Below are 19,184 nucleotides of genomic sequence, written 5' to 3'. Positions count from 1 at the left end.
AAACAGCAAGAATGACTGAAAGCAATGATGACCAACTTTATTAATTCCAATGACCAATTTAACATTAAAAAAATAAAGTTGTTCATAGCAACTTCATAAACCTATTACGTTAACAACGCTTAATGAAGACTATTATTTATAAATAATAAATGAGTGAAAACGAAAAAACGGTGGGAGACTAGTGCAAGACCTAATTGAAATAGAAGGAACAACATGTTGTGTAGTGATTGCCATTGTAATGGGATGAGATTTTTAAAAGAACAAGTCAATATTCATGAGAAAGGAGTTTCCAAGACGACCTTTGATGCACCTGATAAAAAATAAATGAATTTATAGGAATCACGATAAAAGCACAGGTTAATAAAGGTGAACTATTAGCCCAAGAAACATGGCTTGTGAAATGATTTGACGGTTTTCTAAGGTCTTGCAGTCTGCGTGTAATAAGACGGACGTACACTTACTTACCTTGCATACGCACGACGTATTATATATATATACACACACATAGCGTCTGACGAGCCCCCAGAGATGAGGATGAAAGGATTTGTAGGTGAATCGAGTCGAAGGTTCAGAAGACTGTCATGAGAGAGTCATGGCGGACGAAGACCATTGTTTTTCACCGCTCACTCCGCCATTTTTCATATATGACGTCTTTTCTTGCTTCAAGTGACGTGGAACTAATGACGCACACAAGACGTCAGACACAAGGCATCATTCATACAGGAAACAATACGAGACCTACCACACCTCATTACAATGCCACAGAAATCTCCAACCCAAATTTATTTTGTAATTAGAACATGTTATAAATAGTAACTGAGCACATTTCACATGTTCAAATGGGCATTAGTAAAGTTGTTCATTGTTATTGCCATCTTCGTTGTCATTGCCACTCGATCAAGGAAAGCGGGTGTCTCTACTGGGTGTGAGCGGGATGGCGGAGGGTGGGTGGAGGTAGGGTAGGAGGCGGGGCTTCCCGACGCGTAGAGACCTACGTCAGTTGCGCAAGAGACCTAATGACGTAAAAAAAATTGTCACGAGGAAAGGGAAATGAAAGGTCAAAGAGCATAGTTCAGTGGTCTCATCATGAACTTGGTCCGTAGTTTCATCGTTTAAGACATTTTTGTAACAAGGACTGAAAAGTGATATTTCATCATTCCTTGGTGTTAAGCGTGAATAACTTTTTTATTTGTATGTATGAAAAGTTGACATCAGTGAGAAAGATCTCTATTAGATTAATAAAAGTACAATGCTGAGTACTATGCCTACTCTTTCTTTCTTTCTTTCTTTTTTAATATTTTTTTTTTTATTTTGAGGAAAGGGGTTGGAATGTTGAACCCCAAACAGTTTTGTCCGAAAAAGACCATCACTTAAAGTCTTTAAAAAAAACGAGCCTCGGATAATAGAAAACCCGGGTGTTTTTAGGTGTAAGGGTAGCTCACCAATGGAAAAGTGTTTTAAAGACATAAAACTATCAAGACGTGCTTTCAAGTTAATATCAAATCACCCCGACCCACCCACCCCCTCGACACACACGCTCACACACACGCACGTAATAATAGGTTGGTGCTGTGAGGCCGGTCTGAGAAGATCGTGTGTTTGATTCAAGCAGTGAGAGACAGATAAAAGACTGAAGCAAATGAGGGAGAGAGGGAGGCTGCAAGACAACCGCGATGAAAAACTGTGAAGGTTATCCGCCCATCGCGGTGTGAGCTTGTTGGCTAATCACAGTCTTCTCGTCCACAAGCCGTCAGCGCCACAAGTTATTTCCACCTAATTCCACACACTGGCTCGCTCCGTCCTCCCTGTGCAGTGCCTCTCCACGTAGTTGTCTCCCTGCTTCGCAGAACTCTTCTGCTGCAAAGTTAATGTTAGCCCCAGAAACCCCTTTACTCTTTCTTTATTTAGACTCTTGCTCTCCAAAATGTCAGCCCGTCTACGGGGCTCTTATGTGTGTGAGAGAGAGAGGAGGGGGAGGGATGTTTAGGGAGAAAAAGCGTTGGCCTTGTTTGTTGTCGTCTGCCGACGTGCCGGACAGAGTGTGATAGCCTCATTATCCTCCGCGCACGCGCACCAGTCCTGTCCAGACTCCCCCACCTCTTGTCCTAGGCTCGTGAAGCACAGATGGGTAGGAGAGGGAAATCCTCTGATTTTGAAGAACACGGCCGCTGCTTTGCCGTTTCCACTCTCCACACCATTAGAGTTTAGCATCGTTTGTATCTTCTGTCCTTTTCTTGCCATACCGACCTTTCTTACTGGAGGTTGTTGCATGGGGTGGTAGCCTCCACATCTCATCACAGTCATATGCGTTGAGAGTCGATTGTCTGTCCTTTGGAGGACAAAGTTGTAGGCATCTAATTTGAAGTCAAACTGCCAAATGAGATGTCTAGATGTCCAAAGTGTTTTACATGAAAATGCTTAATAGACACATTCAAATATTATGGACAATATTGGGGAAAAGAGTAGAAAGCCGATAAATCTTTGCTTCTGTAAGCATTGTAAAGGGCATGACAAGCTAGAGTTGTTATGACAGGGCTACATAGTGTGGAAAATGTCTTTGCAGTTTTCTCCTCGGGAAAACGAGAATACTTCTAGCTGCTTTCTACATTTCGTAGTAACATTATAATTCCATGTTTTAAGTTGGAAGTAAGTCAGTGAAAATAAGTTTCCAGCTACTCAACTGTAGTCTTTGTTTCAGCAACTTTACAATTATTGTTTGCTGTAAAGTGTTCAACTAAGTACTGAAGTTTAGAGACAGGCATAAAACAGTTTATTCAATGTTGCAGACCAGTTGATCAACTGTTTTAAGCATGCACGCACACATACAGACGCACACACGCATATATTCAATACACAGCTCAGTAATCTTTGCGTTTTAAAGACAATAACAATCGGGAAAACTTTTCCAAGAGCTTTTATCCAGGATGATACACCTTAAGTGATAGAAGCGCGGTGTCATATAAGATGATCACGTGGTATTGAGTGGCCCTCCGACAGTGTCACCTGAGCAGAAGCGTTGTAATCTACATACACTGGCATAAAGCAAACCTCAAACAGCCTTTAAATCTTATATATCGCGGGCACCATGGTGTTATATATCTCATCCTTTTTTTTTTTTTTTTTTTGTTTTTGCTCCAACGGTCGCTTGTGTTTGAAAAACAGAATACATGTAGCGATCAGATTATAGGACAGGTAACAGGATCCTGAAAACGACGCAAGTGCATTAAAGGCTAACCCCAGCGCTCATCGAAAATCACTGGAAATAGAGAATAAAGTATCATAAAAACACATTCTATGGGTATTATATTTTTATATTTTTAATAATTAAAAAACCTTTGTCAGCAGTCAGCTATAACTTTAAAATAAAAATGCAATGCTAGAAATTAACCATATACCAATTAAAAATTAGAGTTTATCTTAGACAAACATACATTTGAAACGTGTTTATATATTATTAACGAAAATACGATGGAAAAAAAATTAACCAAAATGCACTCACTTAGTGACAATCAATAATAATACAACATAGACTGCGATGTCCGTTAATTTTTGAGCTCGATAAGATTTACTTACCAGTCTGCCCAGGGAATTCGGTTTGGACCTTTTTATTTTTTAATTTCAGTTGAAGCTTCTAAAAACAAGTTCTAATCTGTAGAGCTGTAAATCAGCCTTTTCATTATCTGGGCAAAAAAATCGCTTCTTGAACACGACAACCTGAGCGATATTTCCTCATCTCACTTGAAGACATCAATAGATTTGTTAAAGTGAGCTACACTCGCTGCAACACTGTTACAAATACTGCTTACACGCAATGGATCTCTCCTGCATAGAGGGTCTTTTTCTTCTGCTTTCCTACAGGCAGGTGAAAATGCAGCTGTTTGAAGACTTATATCCTGAACATTAAAAATAATTATGTATTCATATTTTTGGATTTATTATTTTAAAATGAACTTAACCCGATCATTTAAAAACGTTGCACTCGGGTTAGCCTTTAAAACTATCGTATTTCGTTTGTTTTTTAGGAGTCACGGATCTTTGAGGGCGGGGAAGGGGTTCAAGTGATCCGAGCGAGAGAGATAGAGGAAGAGAGAGAGAAAGAGAGGGATTGAGAGATCTTGTATAACGACCGATCCTGAAGAAACTGTATTTCAATTATTTCTTATGGTGGTAACAGATCTCCTTTAAATCGATAATTCCTTGTCGTCATTATCAGAGGAGTCTGCAGGCCTGTGCAGGTTGTGGGGATGCTACGGAAGACTAGAAAGACTAAAGGGCAGGAAGGATGCGAGTATAGATACTTGATGTGCCCGTGACGTCAGCGCCTTTGACGTCATCTGACAGTAACGAACTCGTTCGTTATTCTATAAACAATTCTCGTTGCTAAATGAATCCCTGGCGAGTTTTCTGCTAGGAAAGAATAAGACCTAATGATCGCCTTTTTTTCATTCTCTTCCTCTCTCTCCTTCCTGTCTGTTTCTTTCCCCACTAAAATTAGAAAACTAATTCTGGGTGTAGGTGGATTTAATCGCAAATTCAGTACTTAGCGATCCTCGCAGAAGACTTGGAGATCGACATTTCCGAGAAAATGTTATAAAGACAAGTTAGAAATAACCAAGTGATCAGATACTGGCGATGTTATCTTTTTCAGACACTGTTATCTCACACATACGCAGGCCCCCGCATACAACACATGGAAGAATGCAATTTCTTCACATAAAAATTTATAATAAAACTCAACTTGTTGGCTAATTGCTGTTTCTCTACTAGTCTGCCTTTCAACCACTTGGTTATCTGCACGTCCACTGATGTGGCTGACTGGTTTTTTTTAAATTTTTTATTTATTTTGTCTGCACGTCTTGCTTGATTGACAAGTTTACTGCCTGCTTGTCTATCTGGTCGTCTGAGTGCTTGTGGGATTTAATAGTTGACTGCTTGTCTGTCTAAAAATCTAGTCTGACTGTCTGATTGTATGGTTGACTGATTTTTTGTATGAAAACCTAACAGCCCATCCCCTTTCTCCCTACCCTTACTCCAGTCTGTCTCCATTAAGGTAACTGTCCCACGTTACAAGCAATGGTCGCTAATGAGTCTCCTCCTGGCGGAGAGCTGTGTGTTGGACATCTTGTCACCTCGTGAGGGTCTCCCTGTTCACCAGAAAGAGTCGATTGAGACAGGACCAGTGCCATGTAGTCCTGTCTCTTTGTGAGTAGTTCTCACCACTTTACGGGGTGGCTTTCACAGGCCGCCAGTGATGGGGTGACGGAGCAAGTTTTGTCAGGTTTGCACTGGCTTTCCTACTTTCCGGCTGAGTGCATGTGATGCATTGATTTCACAGCAAAATGTCGTTGTCACAGTTTTAGCAACAGATTACTAAAAATTTTGATATTTTTGCTATTTAGCTATTTCTGACATTTGCAGACAGCGATCCTACCTGTCAGTCTCCCAGTTCTATTTTTGTATATCCTTCTTTTACATCGTTTGTTAGTTATGTAATTGTCTCTTTACTTTAAACTTATCCGCTTCTCTCTCCTTTCTTTCAATCTTTTATTTCTTTGTTTATTCGTTCATCCATTCCGTCAGTATGTCTGAAAATCGACCAAATTATCAATCAACCTTTAAGCAACCAGTCTGCTAACATGTTTCACTGGCTTCTAACACGTTTTAAAGTCTTCTAACTTACATGCTTCACTGGCTGCTAAATCATCATCATCATCATCATCATCATCATCATCATCATCATCATCATCAACATCATCAACATCATCATCATCATCATCATCATCATCATCATTATCATTATTTATATTATATCATGGTTTACTTTATTGATATAGTCTATGTAAATTAAAGTAACCCACATCACAATAAAAAAATTACCAGTGATTGCCAAAGGAAACTGAGTTTTTCTGGATGTAATGCACCGCCCACACAGGCATCACAAAATGTCTTGCGGACCAAGCTTGTGATTAGGGAGGAGCGTTTCTGCCGCATTCAATTAATTCGGTTTGACATTAAACGGACTCTAACAAATCCTCTGGGAAAGGTCCTCGTCTCGATCGAGTGTCAAGCAGAGGAAACCATTTACATAAACCACGAAAGCCAGCGATGGCCGGGTGCTCCTAGTGTTAGGTCTCGCTGCTCTCTACGATAATTGACAGGAAAGTGGGCGTGCATGTTTGTTTGATCTCTGAGATACAGCAGCCGCGGGAGGCAGCTCTTCTTACTTTGACCGTCTGCGATGAAGTATCATTTGGCATTATTTCTTTCAGCTTTGATACAGCTCCCGTTTCCCATCCCTACACCCACCACCACCATCACCACCGCCGCCGCCACCACCACCACCACTTCATCAATCACCCCCGCTCAGACCATGACGACTGATCCATTTTTCGAAAAACAACAGAAGTCCCGTTGTGAAATGCTGAGGACGTCAGGACAACGTGACTACGTGATGCAGAATTACGAGGCTAACGTGGGTTGACTTTTGGCATCAACGACACCTCGAGAATCTCCTGACATATCATCTGCCATCTCACGTCACCTCGCCTCGCAGAGGGACACAATGATAACTCAAAACAGAAAATGAGCTGGTTGCCAAGGATTCAAACTCTCTCTCTGAATCTCTTCATATTTTGTTTCTTGAAAACTTTTTCTGTGACCTGAACAATGTGATTTTAAACAACTGTGGAGTTAAAAAATAAGTCTTGTAACTTCTCAGTCGTTGATGAGTGAGGTGTTAAAGGCTTCACTTATCTCGGGGGCAGTTCTTTGTGAAGGCGGTTCTCCGTCTTCCCTTCCTCGCCAATATACCTTCCTCAAACACAGAATGTTAAGTACCCTGTCCATAGTAAGTAAGCTGCGCCATTCAGGTTTCGAACCGACTACTGTGTGCGGCCCAGGCCTCCAACTACTCAGTCATTCTCTTTCCCAAATCATTATGATGAGTCCCCAAAAACGAGTTCCCTACATTTGGACGGCACAAACTTACTTTCCAGTAATTACTGAGATTTCCAGTAACCAGTCATTGCTGACAAACAGTGAATACCCTACAACCCCACTGGTCTGGTGGTGGGTATTGGTGACAGGCAGCAGACCAGAAGGAACATGAACACAAGCGTGTTCGTTAGCAGTTTTTTAATTAACGTCTCGGCGGAAGCCATTGTGTCTCGCGGCGCGACGGGTGGGATGCACACAATATGGCGCAGACTGATTCTACTTCCGCCATCAGCCTCGACTTCCAGCTTCGCTCGTGTTTCGCACAATTCGTCTGTGGCGGAAACAAAGACGGCGCTGACCAAACAAATATATATATATATCAGCAAAAGGTTGACAAATTAAAAGTTAGGTTCTTTGATAATGAATCTCGGTAGACCGCGAGTTGGTGGACTGGATTCTTCTCGAAAGGCGGAGGTGGCTGTGTTGTCTGTTGTGCGCATGCGTGCGTAAGTGCGTGAAGAGTGGGTCAGGAAAGGGACCTAAGCTTGGCTTCACCTGTTCTCTTACTGTTTGCTTCCACGCAAACACGTTGAATATAACTCACGTTCAACGATGAGTTTGTGTAATTAGTTCCTCAAAGAATCGAACACACATTTTCAATGAGACTATGTCAAGCAATTATTGACAGGAAGGTGGTACAAAGATTTGCCAGACCTATTGAATGTCATTTGAAGAATGATCTTTTCAGTAGTGATGATTACTGTTTATTTATTTAGTTATTTATTTATTTTTCAGGCTCGCGATCTCCTGGATAGACATAAAAGGGAAACTAAAAATGGCGATCGAAGTATTGGTAGGTTTGTGTGTTTGTGTTCTTGTACGTACGTGCATATATGTGACAAGATATGTAGGTATGTATGTTTGAATGAGAGAGAATACGTAAAGGGATAGACAGACAAACAAACAGACAGACAGACAGAGTACACAAGAACAAAGGTAAGAAACCTTATTCAATAGTGTTATCGCAGTGAAAAACAAAAATTAAACCATTGTTTGTGTTCGTCACTGTTAGTTTATTTATTTTATTTAAGGATTCACCAACACCCATTTTGTCTTGTGATAGGTCACCAGATCAGGTAGTTCCGGTTTATTTCAAACTTTTTGTTTATTACCTTAGTTGCATCTCTTGTCAGCTAATGTTTCACTGTCTAGGCTACTGGGACTCCTTGTGCTCCTCTCTAAGCAAGCACTACTTTCTGTAATGCAGGCTGTGGCAAAATAATTATTTTCTCCAAACTCCCAACAAACTAGCCTCCGGCATAAAATATTTCTTCTTTCAACAGAATGCATCGAGATGACGGGAGAGCCTGGCGAATATTGGTTTACCTCTTCCGGAAGTGACGCAGTGTGCAGCCTGTACCTTATAGCGGACGTGGACAAATTAGTGGAATTTGAAATCATGGAGTTTGATATAGACTGCGAAGGTGGTGGACTTTTCACGGTAAAAAAAAAAAAGCTTGTCTATCACTTTTTGTACATTAGTGAAGCTAATTTTTAAACACGGCAAATCTCTCGTTATAGAAGCTGGAACTCCGTTTACACTTTTTGCTAGAGATATAGGCATTGGGTACATTTCTTCTTTAATTTAGTCATTATGAATCAAATATCAGGTGTTTGAGGTAGATGAATGTAAATATTATGTGCGATTGGTAGAAATGATTGATATTTAGAATTTAACAGAAGTTACTCGTTATTTTTAAATGAATCCATTGGATCTTCAGGTCAGAGAATTAAAGGGAAGACAAAGTTGTTCTCATTGTGTGCAATAAAACTTTGTTTACAAATAAAGTTTACAAATAAAGTTTACAAATAAAGTTTTGAAAGTCTTTCTGATGGAGAATCTTCAATCCAGTATTTCAATGCTTCCACTCTGGCGCGTGCTTTCATTCAGGTGGTGGACGGCTGGGAACTTCAGGGCCAGTTGTTCCCTAGTTCACTAGACATCCCGGGTGGATTTGAGGCCAGTACCAAACATTCTGTGGAGCAGACGCACCTGCCCGCATATACACGGCATCACAGAACGTCGCAAACCTGCAGTTCCGCGTGCCCCGCCCGGGTCAAGGCTTCCGGGTCAGAGTTCGCTTCATCCAGAATTTCCAACGTGAGCATATTTTATCATGACAATCAGTCTTCTCTAGATAACTAGAAACGTTGGTAACATTTCAAGTACCCAGATTAAGATATTTAGATACTTTCACATTATCTTAAAGGTTAGTTAGCATTATTAAAGTATAATAATAATTGTCACATCGTCAAACTTTACTGATTTTCCTATCTGAACTACTTGAACCCAGCAGTCTTGTTCAAATTTGTTTATCAGCAAGTCACAGCATTTTCTTGAACCTTTGCAGCTTGCAACGCTTTGGCTCCTTTTGAGGCAACCGTCTTCAGTCTCAAGAATTTCGGCTTTCGGCGCAACTGTACGATACAGATCGTGTTTCCGGTCAACGTACTTCTGCTGTCAGCCAACATCGGCGTTGCCTCGGAGACCGGAAGCGTGCGCACGCGCAGAGATAGGCTGTCAGTGAATGTAAGTGTAGAGAGACAGAGACAGGATGTCAGTGAATTTAAGTGGAAAGAGACAGAGACATAGAAACGGTGAACTAACTGTATGTTGCTGTCAAATAAACTAATTTGAAGATGGCGGAGACTGACCTGAAAAAAGCTTTGATTGTGAAGCAAGAAAGCCAAACTACGATGGTGTATAACTTTAGTAAAATTCTCTAGAAACAATAAAAACTTGTAATGACCTTTTAAACACCAAAATACACACACCTGCTCTTTATACTGCTGGACCTTGCAAGACTTGGTCCTGAATAACCAATCAACCCACGCTTGATGAAGAGAAATCGCGCATGGCCGAAACTGGGAACTGGTCTGTGATCAGATGTTAACAGGTAGACTGTGAACTCATCTTTACATCTGTCAATAAGCATTGGTTTGCTCGAATGATGGTGTCTGTGTTTGTGTGTGCAAGAGCAGTAATGACAGTAATAAATGACATCATGCTCGTGTTCATGAACCCTGACCTCTCACCTCTAGTGCGCAGGACCACTGGGAGCAGATTACGCAGCTCTAAGCTTCGGCCAGGGACTGGACACGAGCGACTTCGATGTTGCGATGGGCTTTTGTGGTGTTCGTTCTAAACCAGGTCTGTATTCTACGAGAAAAAGTTGAATGAGGAGGGAGGGCTTAGAAAGGAAAGTAGCCCTGCCTATCATTTCGTTGCAAGAAATAATTAATTACAAAAAAGTCTCGATGTGGAAATTGCAAGTCCTGAGGACAGTTCTGTAAAATTTCCTCTTGATGATAATCACAGGTGAATCACTTTAATAAATAATGTGTGGGGGTGAGGGGAGAAAAAAGAAGGAAGGTAGGTGTTTGGTTGAATGAATGAGTGGGTGGTTAAGTGAGTGAGGGAGCAAATGATAGGAAAAAAAGAAACTAACAAAATTCAGACAGGCAGGCGTACAGACAAACAAGCTAGCATGGTAACAATGAAGATGGGGGAAAAAGTCTTTTCAGCCGACATCAAACATATTGTCTTAGCAAAAAGGCAAACACAACCGCCACTCAACCCCTGAACCTGCCATCAAGCCAGACATCCTTCCTGCTGTGTGTGCCGCCCACACCAATTTAAAACTTGACCATAAAAGGCTGAGAGAAAAAAAAACACAAACAATATCCTGTCATGTTTTAATCTTTACCGGTACCCCCACCCAGTCCCTGACGTCTGTCGATTCTGCCTGCTGCTGACCGCTCGTCAAACTGATGGCAAGGAGTCAGTTGTTTGTGGTTCAAAGAGTTAATTAGATTGTATCGTGGGAGGAGGTGCCTGCAAAATGATGTGTCCAAAATACGGCCTTACCCTGCCTAACCTTTGGTGTGCTGAACTATGTCGAGGCGTTCCGGCTAACTCTGAGACTTCAGGCAGACCATGGAACCTGTTTCGCCCTCTAGCTTCAATGCATGAGCTCAGATGGGTCCCACTTGCAGTAATCCTTTGCTTCCTCGGTCTCATCATAGACTTGTATAGGTGGATTGCTGTCTGTCTGCCAAGACCAACGCTTAGCCTCTTGTGAAGTTCTCCGCTGTTAGTCTCGGCAAGCCTAAACAAAAATGTGACTAAACCGAAGCTTTGTAGTAGCATGCCTCTTTTTAGTAGTTCACTGGAAAAAATCAGTCCAGTAATGCAAGTTCGTGGTCTCATCCCATGCTCAACCCTTTGCTTAACTTCGGGTGCTTGCTGTGATTTAGTTTGCGAGAGAGAAAGAGAGAGAATGATATCTGAATAATTGTAGTTTCTTGAACTGGACTAATGAAGGTGCAATTTTATTCTAGTGACTGAGTAAAGCTCAGCAAAAGTTACTTTGTCTACAATTCTGCTTAAATTCTTCTTCTGTTCTCAGCACACACACGCCTACAAATACATGCACAGAAGGAAATCAAATAAAAAAAAAAAACACAAATATATTCATGTTCAACTCTGATTTGTCTGTTACTGGCCGTGACCTGAGTATGATAGTGTTTGCATGTTTGTATTTCGAGAATGGAAAGGGGTATTTACCCAGTCTTTGGTAAACAACGTCTGGCACTAGTGACAAGAAAATAAACAAATGCATCGCACTACTGAATGATAGAATGATAAAAGCTGTTGAAGGAAGCTAATGTGTTTTTTTTTAAATCCTCCGGTGGCAGCGCGTCGCTCAGTGACCCTTGGATGCGGCAACTCCGCCGTCAGCCTCCATTCCAGCGGACTCTTCTTCAACTCTTTGCGTTTTGAAGTCAGCCCGCCCTCTAGTGAGGAACTGGAGGCCTTCCTCCTCGCACACCCGCAGTGCAGCACCTAGACCTGGTAGGAATCCTTTTTACCTTTGTCCTCCACATCTCACCTCCTCCTCCTCCTCCTCTTCATCATCATCGCCATCCTCCTTTCATCATCTTCGTCGCCTCGTTGTTATTCTTCTATTCTGTGTAACTGTGTAATTTCTGGTGTAATAGAATAAAAATATTACCTCTTCTGGTCCGTTCTAATACATCAAAGACCACTAACATGAATGTGGAATTTGGGAAAGTTGTTTGGTCATCTTGAAGCGGTTGTTTCGTGCAGAAATCTGTCTGTCAAGCGTTTAGCAGTCCAGCATGTGTGTCTTACACTCACGTACATCGCCTCTACAATCAAATAAATCCCAAATCCATACATATGCATGCCTTTTCTTTCTTTTCACAAAATAATTGAAGTTTTGCCATAGACAAAGCTCAGGTCTTCATATTAAATGACTAGAATTGCTGGCAGGTCTGGCAATTTCTTTCTTTCTTTCTTTTTTTGTATTTATTTATTGGCAGCAGCAGTATTTACAAGTTTAACCCATAATTTGATTCAAAAATTCTATTAGCTTTTGTTCCATCTTACTAGATGCCAAAATTTCTGCAAGGGGTGATGGTAGGGTTCATGGTCAGAAAGATAAGGCGAAGAAAAATATGTGACTACGTGATGTTTCACAGGTTTCTAGTTTAGAACAATCGCTTCTGTGCCTGACTCCACTAAAGAATAGCAAATAACTAATGAAATCTACTCAGACGATTAATTCTTTGAAGCAGCTGTTAAATTAGAAAAAAAAGAGACAACTAGGGATTATATTTCACGAGAACACATAACCTCCCACATACTTGGTGTCAAGTACCGAGTGCATCATAGTTTTTTGTTCTAAGAGGCCAACACACATAATATTGTGTTCTCTCATTACACTCTTCGTGCTCAGACGACAAAATTATCAGATCAGAGCAATAGGTGCACCAAAAACCCACGAAAAACTTATTGTTTTGCGAGCAATGGCTCTTTTCTAAAATTAACTACTCATTTTCGTACTTTTTTGTTATCCTTGCTCCAAATTCATTGTTTCTTTGATTTCTGGATAACCTTTGCTCGCTAGTCGTCTGATTTGTTTTTATTTTTGTTTTTGTTTTAACACATATGTCACACGCAGACTGACCGGAAACACTTTTTTCTCTTTTTCTTTTTTTTTTTCTCCCTGTACCTACAAAGTCTTTACGTGTATGAAAGTAAGAAAAAAAAATCATATAGTTTTGTTGAAAGCATGCTAGCTTTTCACCACCCACAAGGCATCACAATCTTCCTAGACATTTTTCCGGCTCTCAGGGAACTATTTTACAGGGGAAAAGTTAATTAGGCTGATCTCATATTTCCACTTTTTTCAGACTGGCAAGTCTTTTGCAACGGACGTTTCAGCGTCGGTAGACGAGTGAAAGCAAAAAGCCAGACATGACACCGGAAGCTGCATTCTGCTATTACAAGGCTGAAACAATTCGAGCCAAAGCAAGAAGCTGTGTTCAGGGATGCTCTCCCGTCTTTAAGAACAAATGACAAGGGAGAAGTTATTTTAGCTTTTTTTTTCAAAAACGTATTCAGTGGGTGACACCAAAGTAAAGCTGTAAACCTGTATGGTGTATTCAGCGACCATACGAAGAGGAACCATCAACATTTATTTAAGTTTCTCCAGTTAGTCATTAAAAGAATTTCTTGGATTTTTTTTTCATAGATTCTGAACAATACGACGAGCATATCATTTAAAAGGACAATGAAGAATAAAAGGATACAGTGTTCAATGAGTTCTTTGTCAAGAATTTTATGTTCTTATCTACATGTCTTTATTTCACGTCTGTAATATTGTCTGTAATATGTCTGTAATATATGTCTATAATATGTCTGTAATATGTCTGTAATATTGTCTATATTGTCTGTAATATATGTCTATAATATGTCTGTAATATTGTCTGTAATATATGTCTATAATATGTCTGTAATATATGTCTGTAATATTGTCTGTCTGCGTAATGTCTGTACATGTTGGCGGACTTCCATTCAGACCTTCACCGCGACTTCCCATGAACGATTTCTGCTACCATTGGAACGGTTCTTGTTTTGTCACCAGACTGTCACACACCCACGTACGAAGACTGACAGATAACACGCACACACACACACGCACACGCGCACGATGATGTGGTAGACAGCCAGTGGGTGTTACGTGACGTCACGGTCGTTGTAGTACAACAATAAGTCCTAATTAGTACATTCCAGACGCTCTGGGCTCATGTTTGTGAGCTATAAATAGTTCATTCTCCCTCACCTCCACTCACTTCCACAACAACTCAGAACATCCCCGACCTCTGCATCCACCCCATTGCCAGTGCGTCCGAGGTGATTAGCCGGCCAGCAAGACCGACATTTCCCTGCAATCAGTCGGTCCGACCGGCCCACAAACAACATCCCTTCATCAACATCGCACCCGTTGGTCGTTACTCAAATTGCGAAAACGACGTTCGTCTGCGGACCTTCTGCCGGCCGTGGTTTGCTGGACCGGGGGGTTGAGGGAGGGGTGCGGCTTGTCTGGCCCTTTCTGGAATGTCACGGGGTCCCCAGGGGTCGAGGCTGCTCAGACATGCCGCCAGGCGGCACACCCGACGCCGCCATGTTTGCTTCACGCCTTTGATTACGTGAAGTGTCTTGCACCGGAAACCTCTCACGTACATGCGCCTCCCGTGTCCCTCCCTAGGGCCAGGCTGTCAGCCGGACAGGCATTGCAGTAAACCCACAGTCAGCCAGGACATCACTGAGGTTTGTGAGGAATTATGTGGTTGACTTCGCAAGAGCGACAATCCCCTCCAGCGCCTGTGAGTGTGTGTGTGTGTTCGCGTGTAATTATGCTTGCAACATTTCAACAAAACGTCTAATACTATCAATGTTGATAAATAAGGAAAATCAGAACACCGCAGTGGTAGTATCATTTATTTTTTTAAAAAGTTAGCATTCCACTAACTAACACATTTCAAAATTTTATTGCTAGCCGTTTGTTAAAGAAGCTGATTGCAAGGCAACAAATTAAATTTGTAATTTTAGAATACTGTAGGTTTTAAGAGATAAAACATGAAATTCTGGCTAACAAATAATAAACATCAATTATATTTCCAAGAAACAGTACAACTGATCATTAAACAGCACATCCTACTGGTTTCGCCGTCACGATCATAGGTGGTCAGTTCTCTGAGTTATCTGCTCGGATATATTCATTATTAAAAAAAAATGGCTAATTTAAAATGCTAAATGAAAGTTTATAAAAATTTCTGTTCAAATATTTTTTGAGAAAATCAGCAGCAAAATATATTATCAAACAAACAACTTTTTCCTTGGTAAAATTTTATTAGTTTTGTTTTGTTTGTTTGTTTTTGTTTTTTACATTTCAGCCTTCTGTGACTCTATTACATTATCTTCGAACGAGTTTTCAGTTGCAGGAGGAAACCACCCCCAACCACCCCGACCCCTGACCTTTAGCTGCAAAGAAACTAGCATCCATTACTGTCGAGCTAACTACACCCCCATCATTTCCCGCAGCATGGTGACGTGTTTGTGGGTGATGTTGGATCCTGGTTTAAAATGGAAGTCAAGAAAGCCCGGATCACCGGGTTCGGGCTCTTCGGTTGGTTCCGTGGGTTCGCCGACCATCGCTGATGCTGTCGTTGTTGGTATCATCGTTCCGTTGCTACCTGCCGCGCCGACTAAGGGTGACATCGTAAAGCTGTTGCTGCTGTTGCTGCTGGTGCTGAGGGAGCCTGGAGGCACGCTGCCCGAGAGACTGCTGTCTGCGGACTGTGCGTTAGTCTGTGGGGCGCCGGCCCCAGGTGTGGCAGATGCTCCGGACGCCATCTGCGCGATCTGCGACGGCCGCTTCCCGGAGACGACATCCACAACCTGTCTGATGGACAGCTTGTAGACCTGGGCAAACAAGTGGAGCGCCGTGCTGACCGCCATCGTCTCCATCGCTGACGACACAGGGATCCCCGCTGCCAGCAGCTGCTCCTTGCTGAGGTGGGTGAGCGTTGTGGGGTCCACCTTGACCTGCAGAGCGAACATTTGCAAGAGAGTGCGGAGACGAGACAGAACGTCCGGGTCCCTAGTTTTCAGGTACGACCACGTGTGGTAAAACTCTTCAATGGCTAGGTACTGAGCGTTGGTCACGGCGGGGGGCGGCGTGGAACCGAAGGGGTTTGGGGTTGGAGGGTAGGAGAACACCTGAGCTGTGGCGCTGCCAGGGGTGGCAGTGGGTTTGATCTCCAGCGACCTGTGGCTAGCGTTAGTGCCAGGCCAAGGGAGTTAGCAAAAGTGTTACCGTGACCCGTGGACCAAGAGCGGGTAGAAACAGAAGGCGTGTAGTCGGGTGTGGGTGGATTGGAAGTGATGTTTCCTGAACGATTAGTAAACAGTCTTCTCAAGTTCTCCACAATAGACTTCCCATGGTTCAAAAATTCCTCAAAAACAAAGCTAGGCTCATTCCTGGAGATTACTCTCTGTGGAGGGGTTGTAGTAATGGGGACTATTTTGGGAAAGCCTAAAGTTTCCCCTGCTGTCCGGTTAATCACGGTTTCATTTAAATTGTCCACTTTACCAAAGCGTTTACTTTCAAAGTACATTTTTAACAACTGTAAAAAGGCAGGATCACTTAGGACAGTACTCGCGTTTAATACATGAGGTCCTGGCTGATTTGGTGCCGTTTGTCCAGTAGTAACTACTTCCGATGGCTCAGGTAAGCTTGGCAAGCGCATGTCAGTGGGTAACACCCGGTCTACGACGGCGACGGTTTGCGTCGTTTGATAAGATTGAGTTGAAGACAATAACTTCTGAACGGTGGTGGCCTCTCGTCTCAAGAACCATTACTCCTGTCCGAGTTCTGTGTCACTGGGTTGTTCTGAGGGTTTTCTAAGTTTACAGATACAAGGGGAGATAATGTTGAGAAGCTAACACCAGACTCAGTCCACTGCGCCTGGACTGGCTTAGTATGGGATGTATTACTGACACCATCTACACTAACATTGCCTTCTTCTCTCTTTATTGCAAGGACTGAGCTGTTGTACACATTAGATAGTGAAGAATCTTCTCGAGTACCATTATAAATGCTTTTGGATTGTGTATTGAACGAAGTCAAGGGGATGTTATGGGCAAAAGCAGAAGTGCTAGAATTATCGGGGTCTAGTCCTCGAATGAGGTGAAAAATTTCTGGGTTTTTCTGTAGGAGGATCGTCAGGACATTAACCAATCGTTGAGCGGCGAAGGATGTTTGACTGGCTTCGGTTGTGCCCAGTTCTTGTGACATCGAAGTGAGTGGGCTAGATGGCGACAGAGCGGAACCAGTCGCTGATGAAGCAGAGCTAACAACAATGTCAGCCTCTATCTTTGAGGACGGCGTAGTGGCCAAATATTCACGGCCTGAAAAATCAATTGCGCTGTTCAAATCCTTAGAAAAACGTGGAATTGAGTTAGCAAAACTTGTCAACGTTGGTTGGGCTGCCACTGAATCGTTACTGTTGTTTTTGGAGATGCCGAAAACATCCATTTCTCCAAACAATCCTATTCCCAGTTGTGAAGGTTGTGCTGGGGCAATGGGTATTTTCTCCTTGGTGGAAATGTTATGTTTGGCGCTGAGCAACTCGCCATCCGACTGTGATGTTGTATTTGTCGAGTTCAGGAACTGTGACGGTTGGTGATTGGTGCCTTCAACTCCATTTACGAGAGATGGTAAAGACTGGTTAACCGTGTTTGTCAGTAGGTCGTCCTGCCACGTAATGCTACCTAGAAGCCGAGGGCGTAGGCCACCGAATCCCAGTTCAGGGACTGACACGTTCACACTAGTGGAAGAAGACAAGGAATCACTGGATTTCTGAACTCCAACATCTCCCGATCCCAGCCCAAAAGATGAGGTCAGGTTATCGCCGAGGAGCTCTTCAGAACGAAGTGAAGGACTCGTTTCGACGGGTTGGGAGGTAAGACCCACAAGATGAGGCTTCGTTAAAGCTCTGTCTCCTAGCAACATGTCGAGCTGCTGAGACAGTTTCTGAACCAGGTGAACAAAGTCTCGATTATAAGCGCCGTCAGAACGAGGCGGCGACAAAACTGCGCCAGGATGCGTGACCTCTGCACCCAGGGTGGCCGGTATCGAGAGGCTTGCGTCAGGATCGAGAAGAGAAACAATCTGCAAGCAAGAAGACCAACTTCAACAAGACCGCTTTGTGTCCAGGCTAATCACTAGTCGGGTTACCAACTTCAGTCGAATGACCATTTACACTACCTGGCACTGGAGGAAACTGTTATTATCACTAAAGCAAAACAGAAGACATTACGGGTTTGGAGGCTGAGCTTGAGGATACGAAGAATTCTCGGAGGGCGTAGAAATGAGTGATTTAGCAATATGATGTGGTTATGGTGTGGCCTGAGTGACTAGTCACAGGTAGGTTTGTGTGACAGTGTCGTTAGTCACGGGTAGGCTTTATGATCTGGAGCATCCATTTAACTTTTAAGAAAGTCGTTTAGTCTTATTTACTGCTGGGACAGTAAGTTGTAAAGCAGAATAAAGATGCCATCTGGACAGGTAACATAAACCATTGTTTGCAGGTCTGCACACAGCTTCACAAGTTGGAAACAAAACACTTGCCATGTTTTTTTTTTTTTAACGTTGCCCGGGGCAAAACCTGTCTGTTTCGTCGTTGTTGACAAGCGTCACACCTTTAAATGTACCTAAACAACCAGCATCCGACTCATTTTCAAATGGTCTGCAATTTGATAAACGGAGGGACAAAAAGAACCTCAGTAACCCCTGACGCTATACAGTAACGGAAATGCAAATTAGGTGTGATACTTACCTCAAGCGCAGTCGACCCCGAACTATTGAAAGCCTCGGGGGTCTCCAGGTGAGACGTCAGGTTTGATGGTGACGTCAGGTTAGTGCTAGACGAGACAGGCAATGACGCAGACGACAAAGCCAAGAGACTCGCTTCCGACGTTCCGTCGAGCAAGCCTCTTGCAGCGCTCAGCAGCTCCAACATGGCGGTGGACTTCGATGACGTCACAGGAGTATGAACGCTCTCGACGACTGCGGAAGTGTTTCCCAAGATTTTTGAATTCGTTTCCGAGGTGTCATTGGCTGTCATTGTTAGCGTCTCGAAGTTCTGAAAAACTGGGTCGGAGCTGCCGCCACCAGCTGGGGAGGACGAATTGGTGATGCTTGAAGCGGCAGCGACCTTCGACTCCATGACACTGGACCCTTGAACTTCAGCTCGGGGTGAAGCCTGCATCGAGGTCAAGGTCGCCCGAGACTCTGCTGTTTTTGACATTTCGC

The 19,184-nt window shown here is 42.8% G+C and overlaps 2 protein-coding genes across 2 annotated transcripts; one reads left to right on the top strand and one right to left on the bottom strand.

Moving 5' to 3' along the window:
• The first annotated feature begins 8,290 nt into the window (after positions 1-8,290).
• Positions 8,291-13,620, top strand: LOC112555225 (corticotropin-releasing factor-binding protein-like). Its single transcript, XM_025223524.1, has 6 exons — positions 8,291-8,420; positions 8,957-9,097; positions 9,348-9,526; positions 10,039-10,147; positions 11,695-11,851; positions 13,216-13,620. The coding sequence occupies exons 1-5, from the start codon at positions 8,291-8,293 to the stop codon at positions 11,844-11,846; spliced, it is 711 nt and encodes a 236-aa protein (XP_025079309.1). The 3' UTR covers positions 11,847-11,851; positions 13,216-13,620.
• Positions 13,621-15,385: 1,765 nt separating this feature from the next.
• On the bottom strand, positions 15,386-19,179 carry LOC112555214 (nuclear pore complex protein DDB_G0274915-like). Its single transcript, XM_025223514.1, has 3 exons — positions 18,709-19,179; positions 16,822-18,041; positions 15,386-16,142 (listed from the first exon to the last, which is right to left on the bottom strand). The coding sequence occupies exons 1-3, from the start codon at positions 19,177-19,179 to the stop codon at positions 15,386-15,388; spliced, it is 2,448 nt and encodes an 815-aa protein (XP_025079299.1).
• Positions 19,180-19,184: the final 5 nt, after the last annotated feature.

The sequence above is a fragment of the Pomacea canaliculata genome, linkage group LG2 (assembly GCF_003073045.1).
Source record: "Pomacea canaliculata isolate SZHN2017 linkage group LG2, ASM307304v1, whole genome shotgun sequence".
NCBI lineage: Eukaryota > Metazoa > Mollusca > Gastropoda > Architaenioglossa > Ampullariidae > Pomacea > Pomacea canaliculata.
Note: the sequence above shows the minus strand (reverse complement) of the source record. Positions and strands in the feature narration are given on the sequence as shown.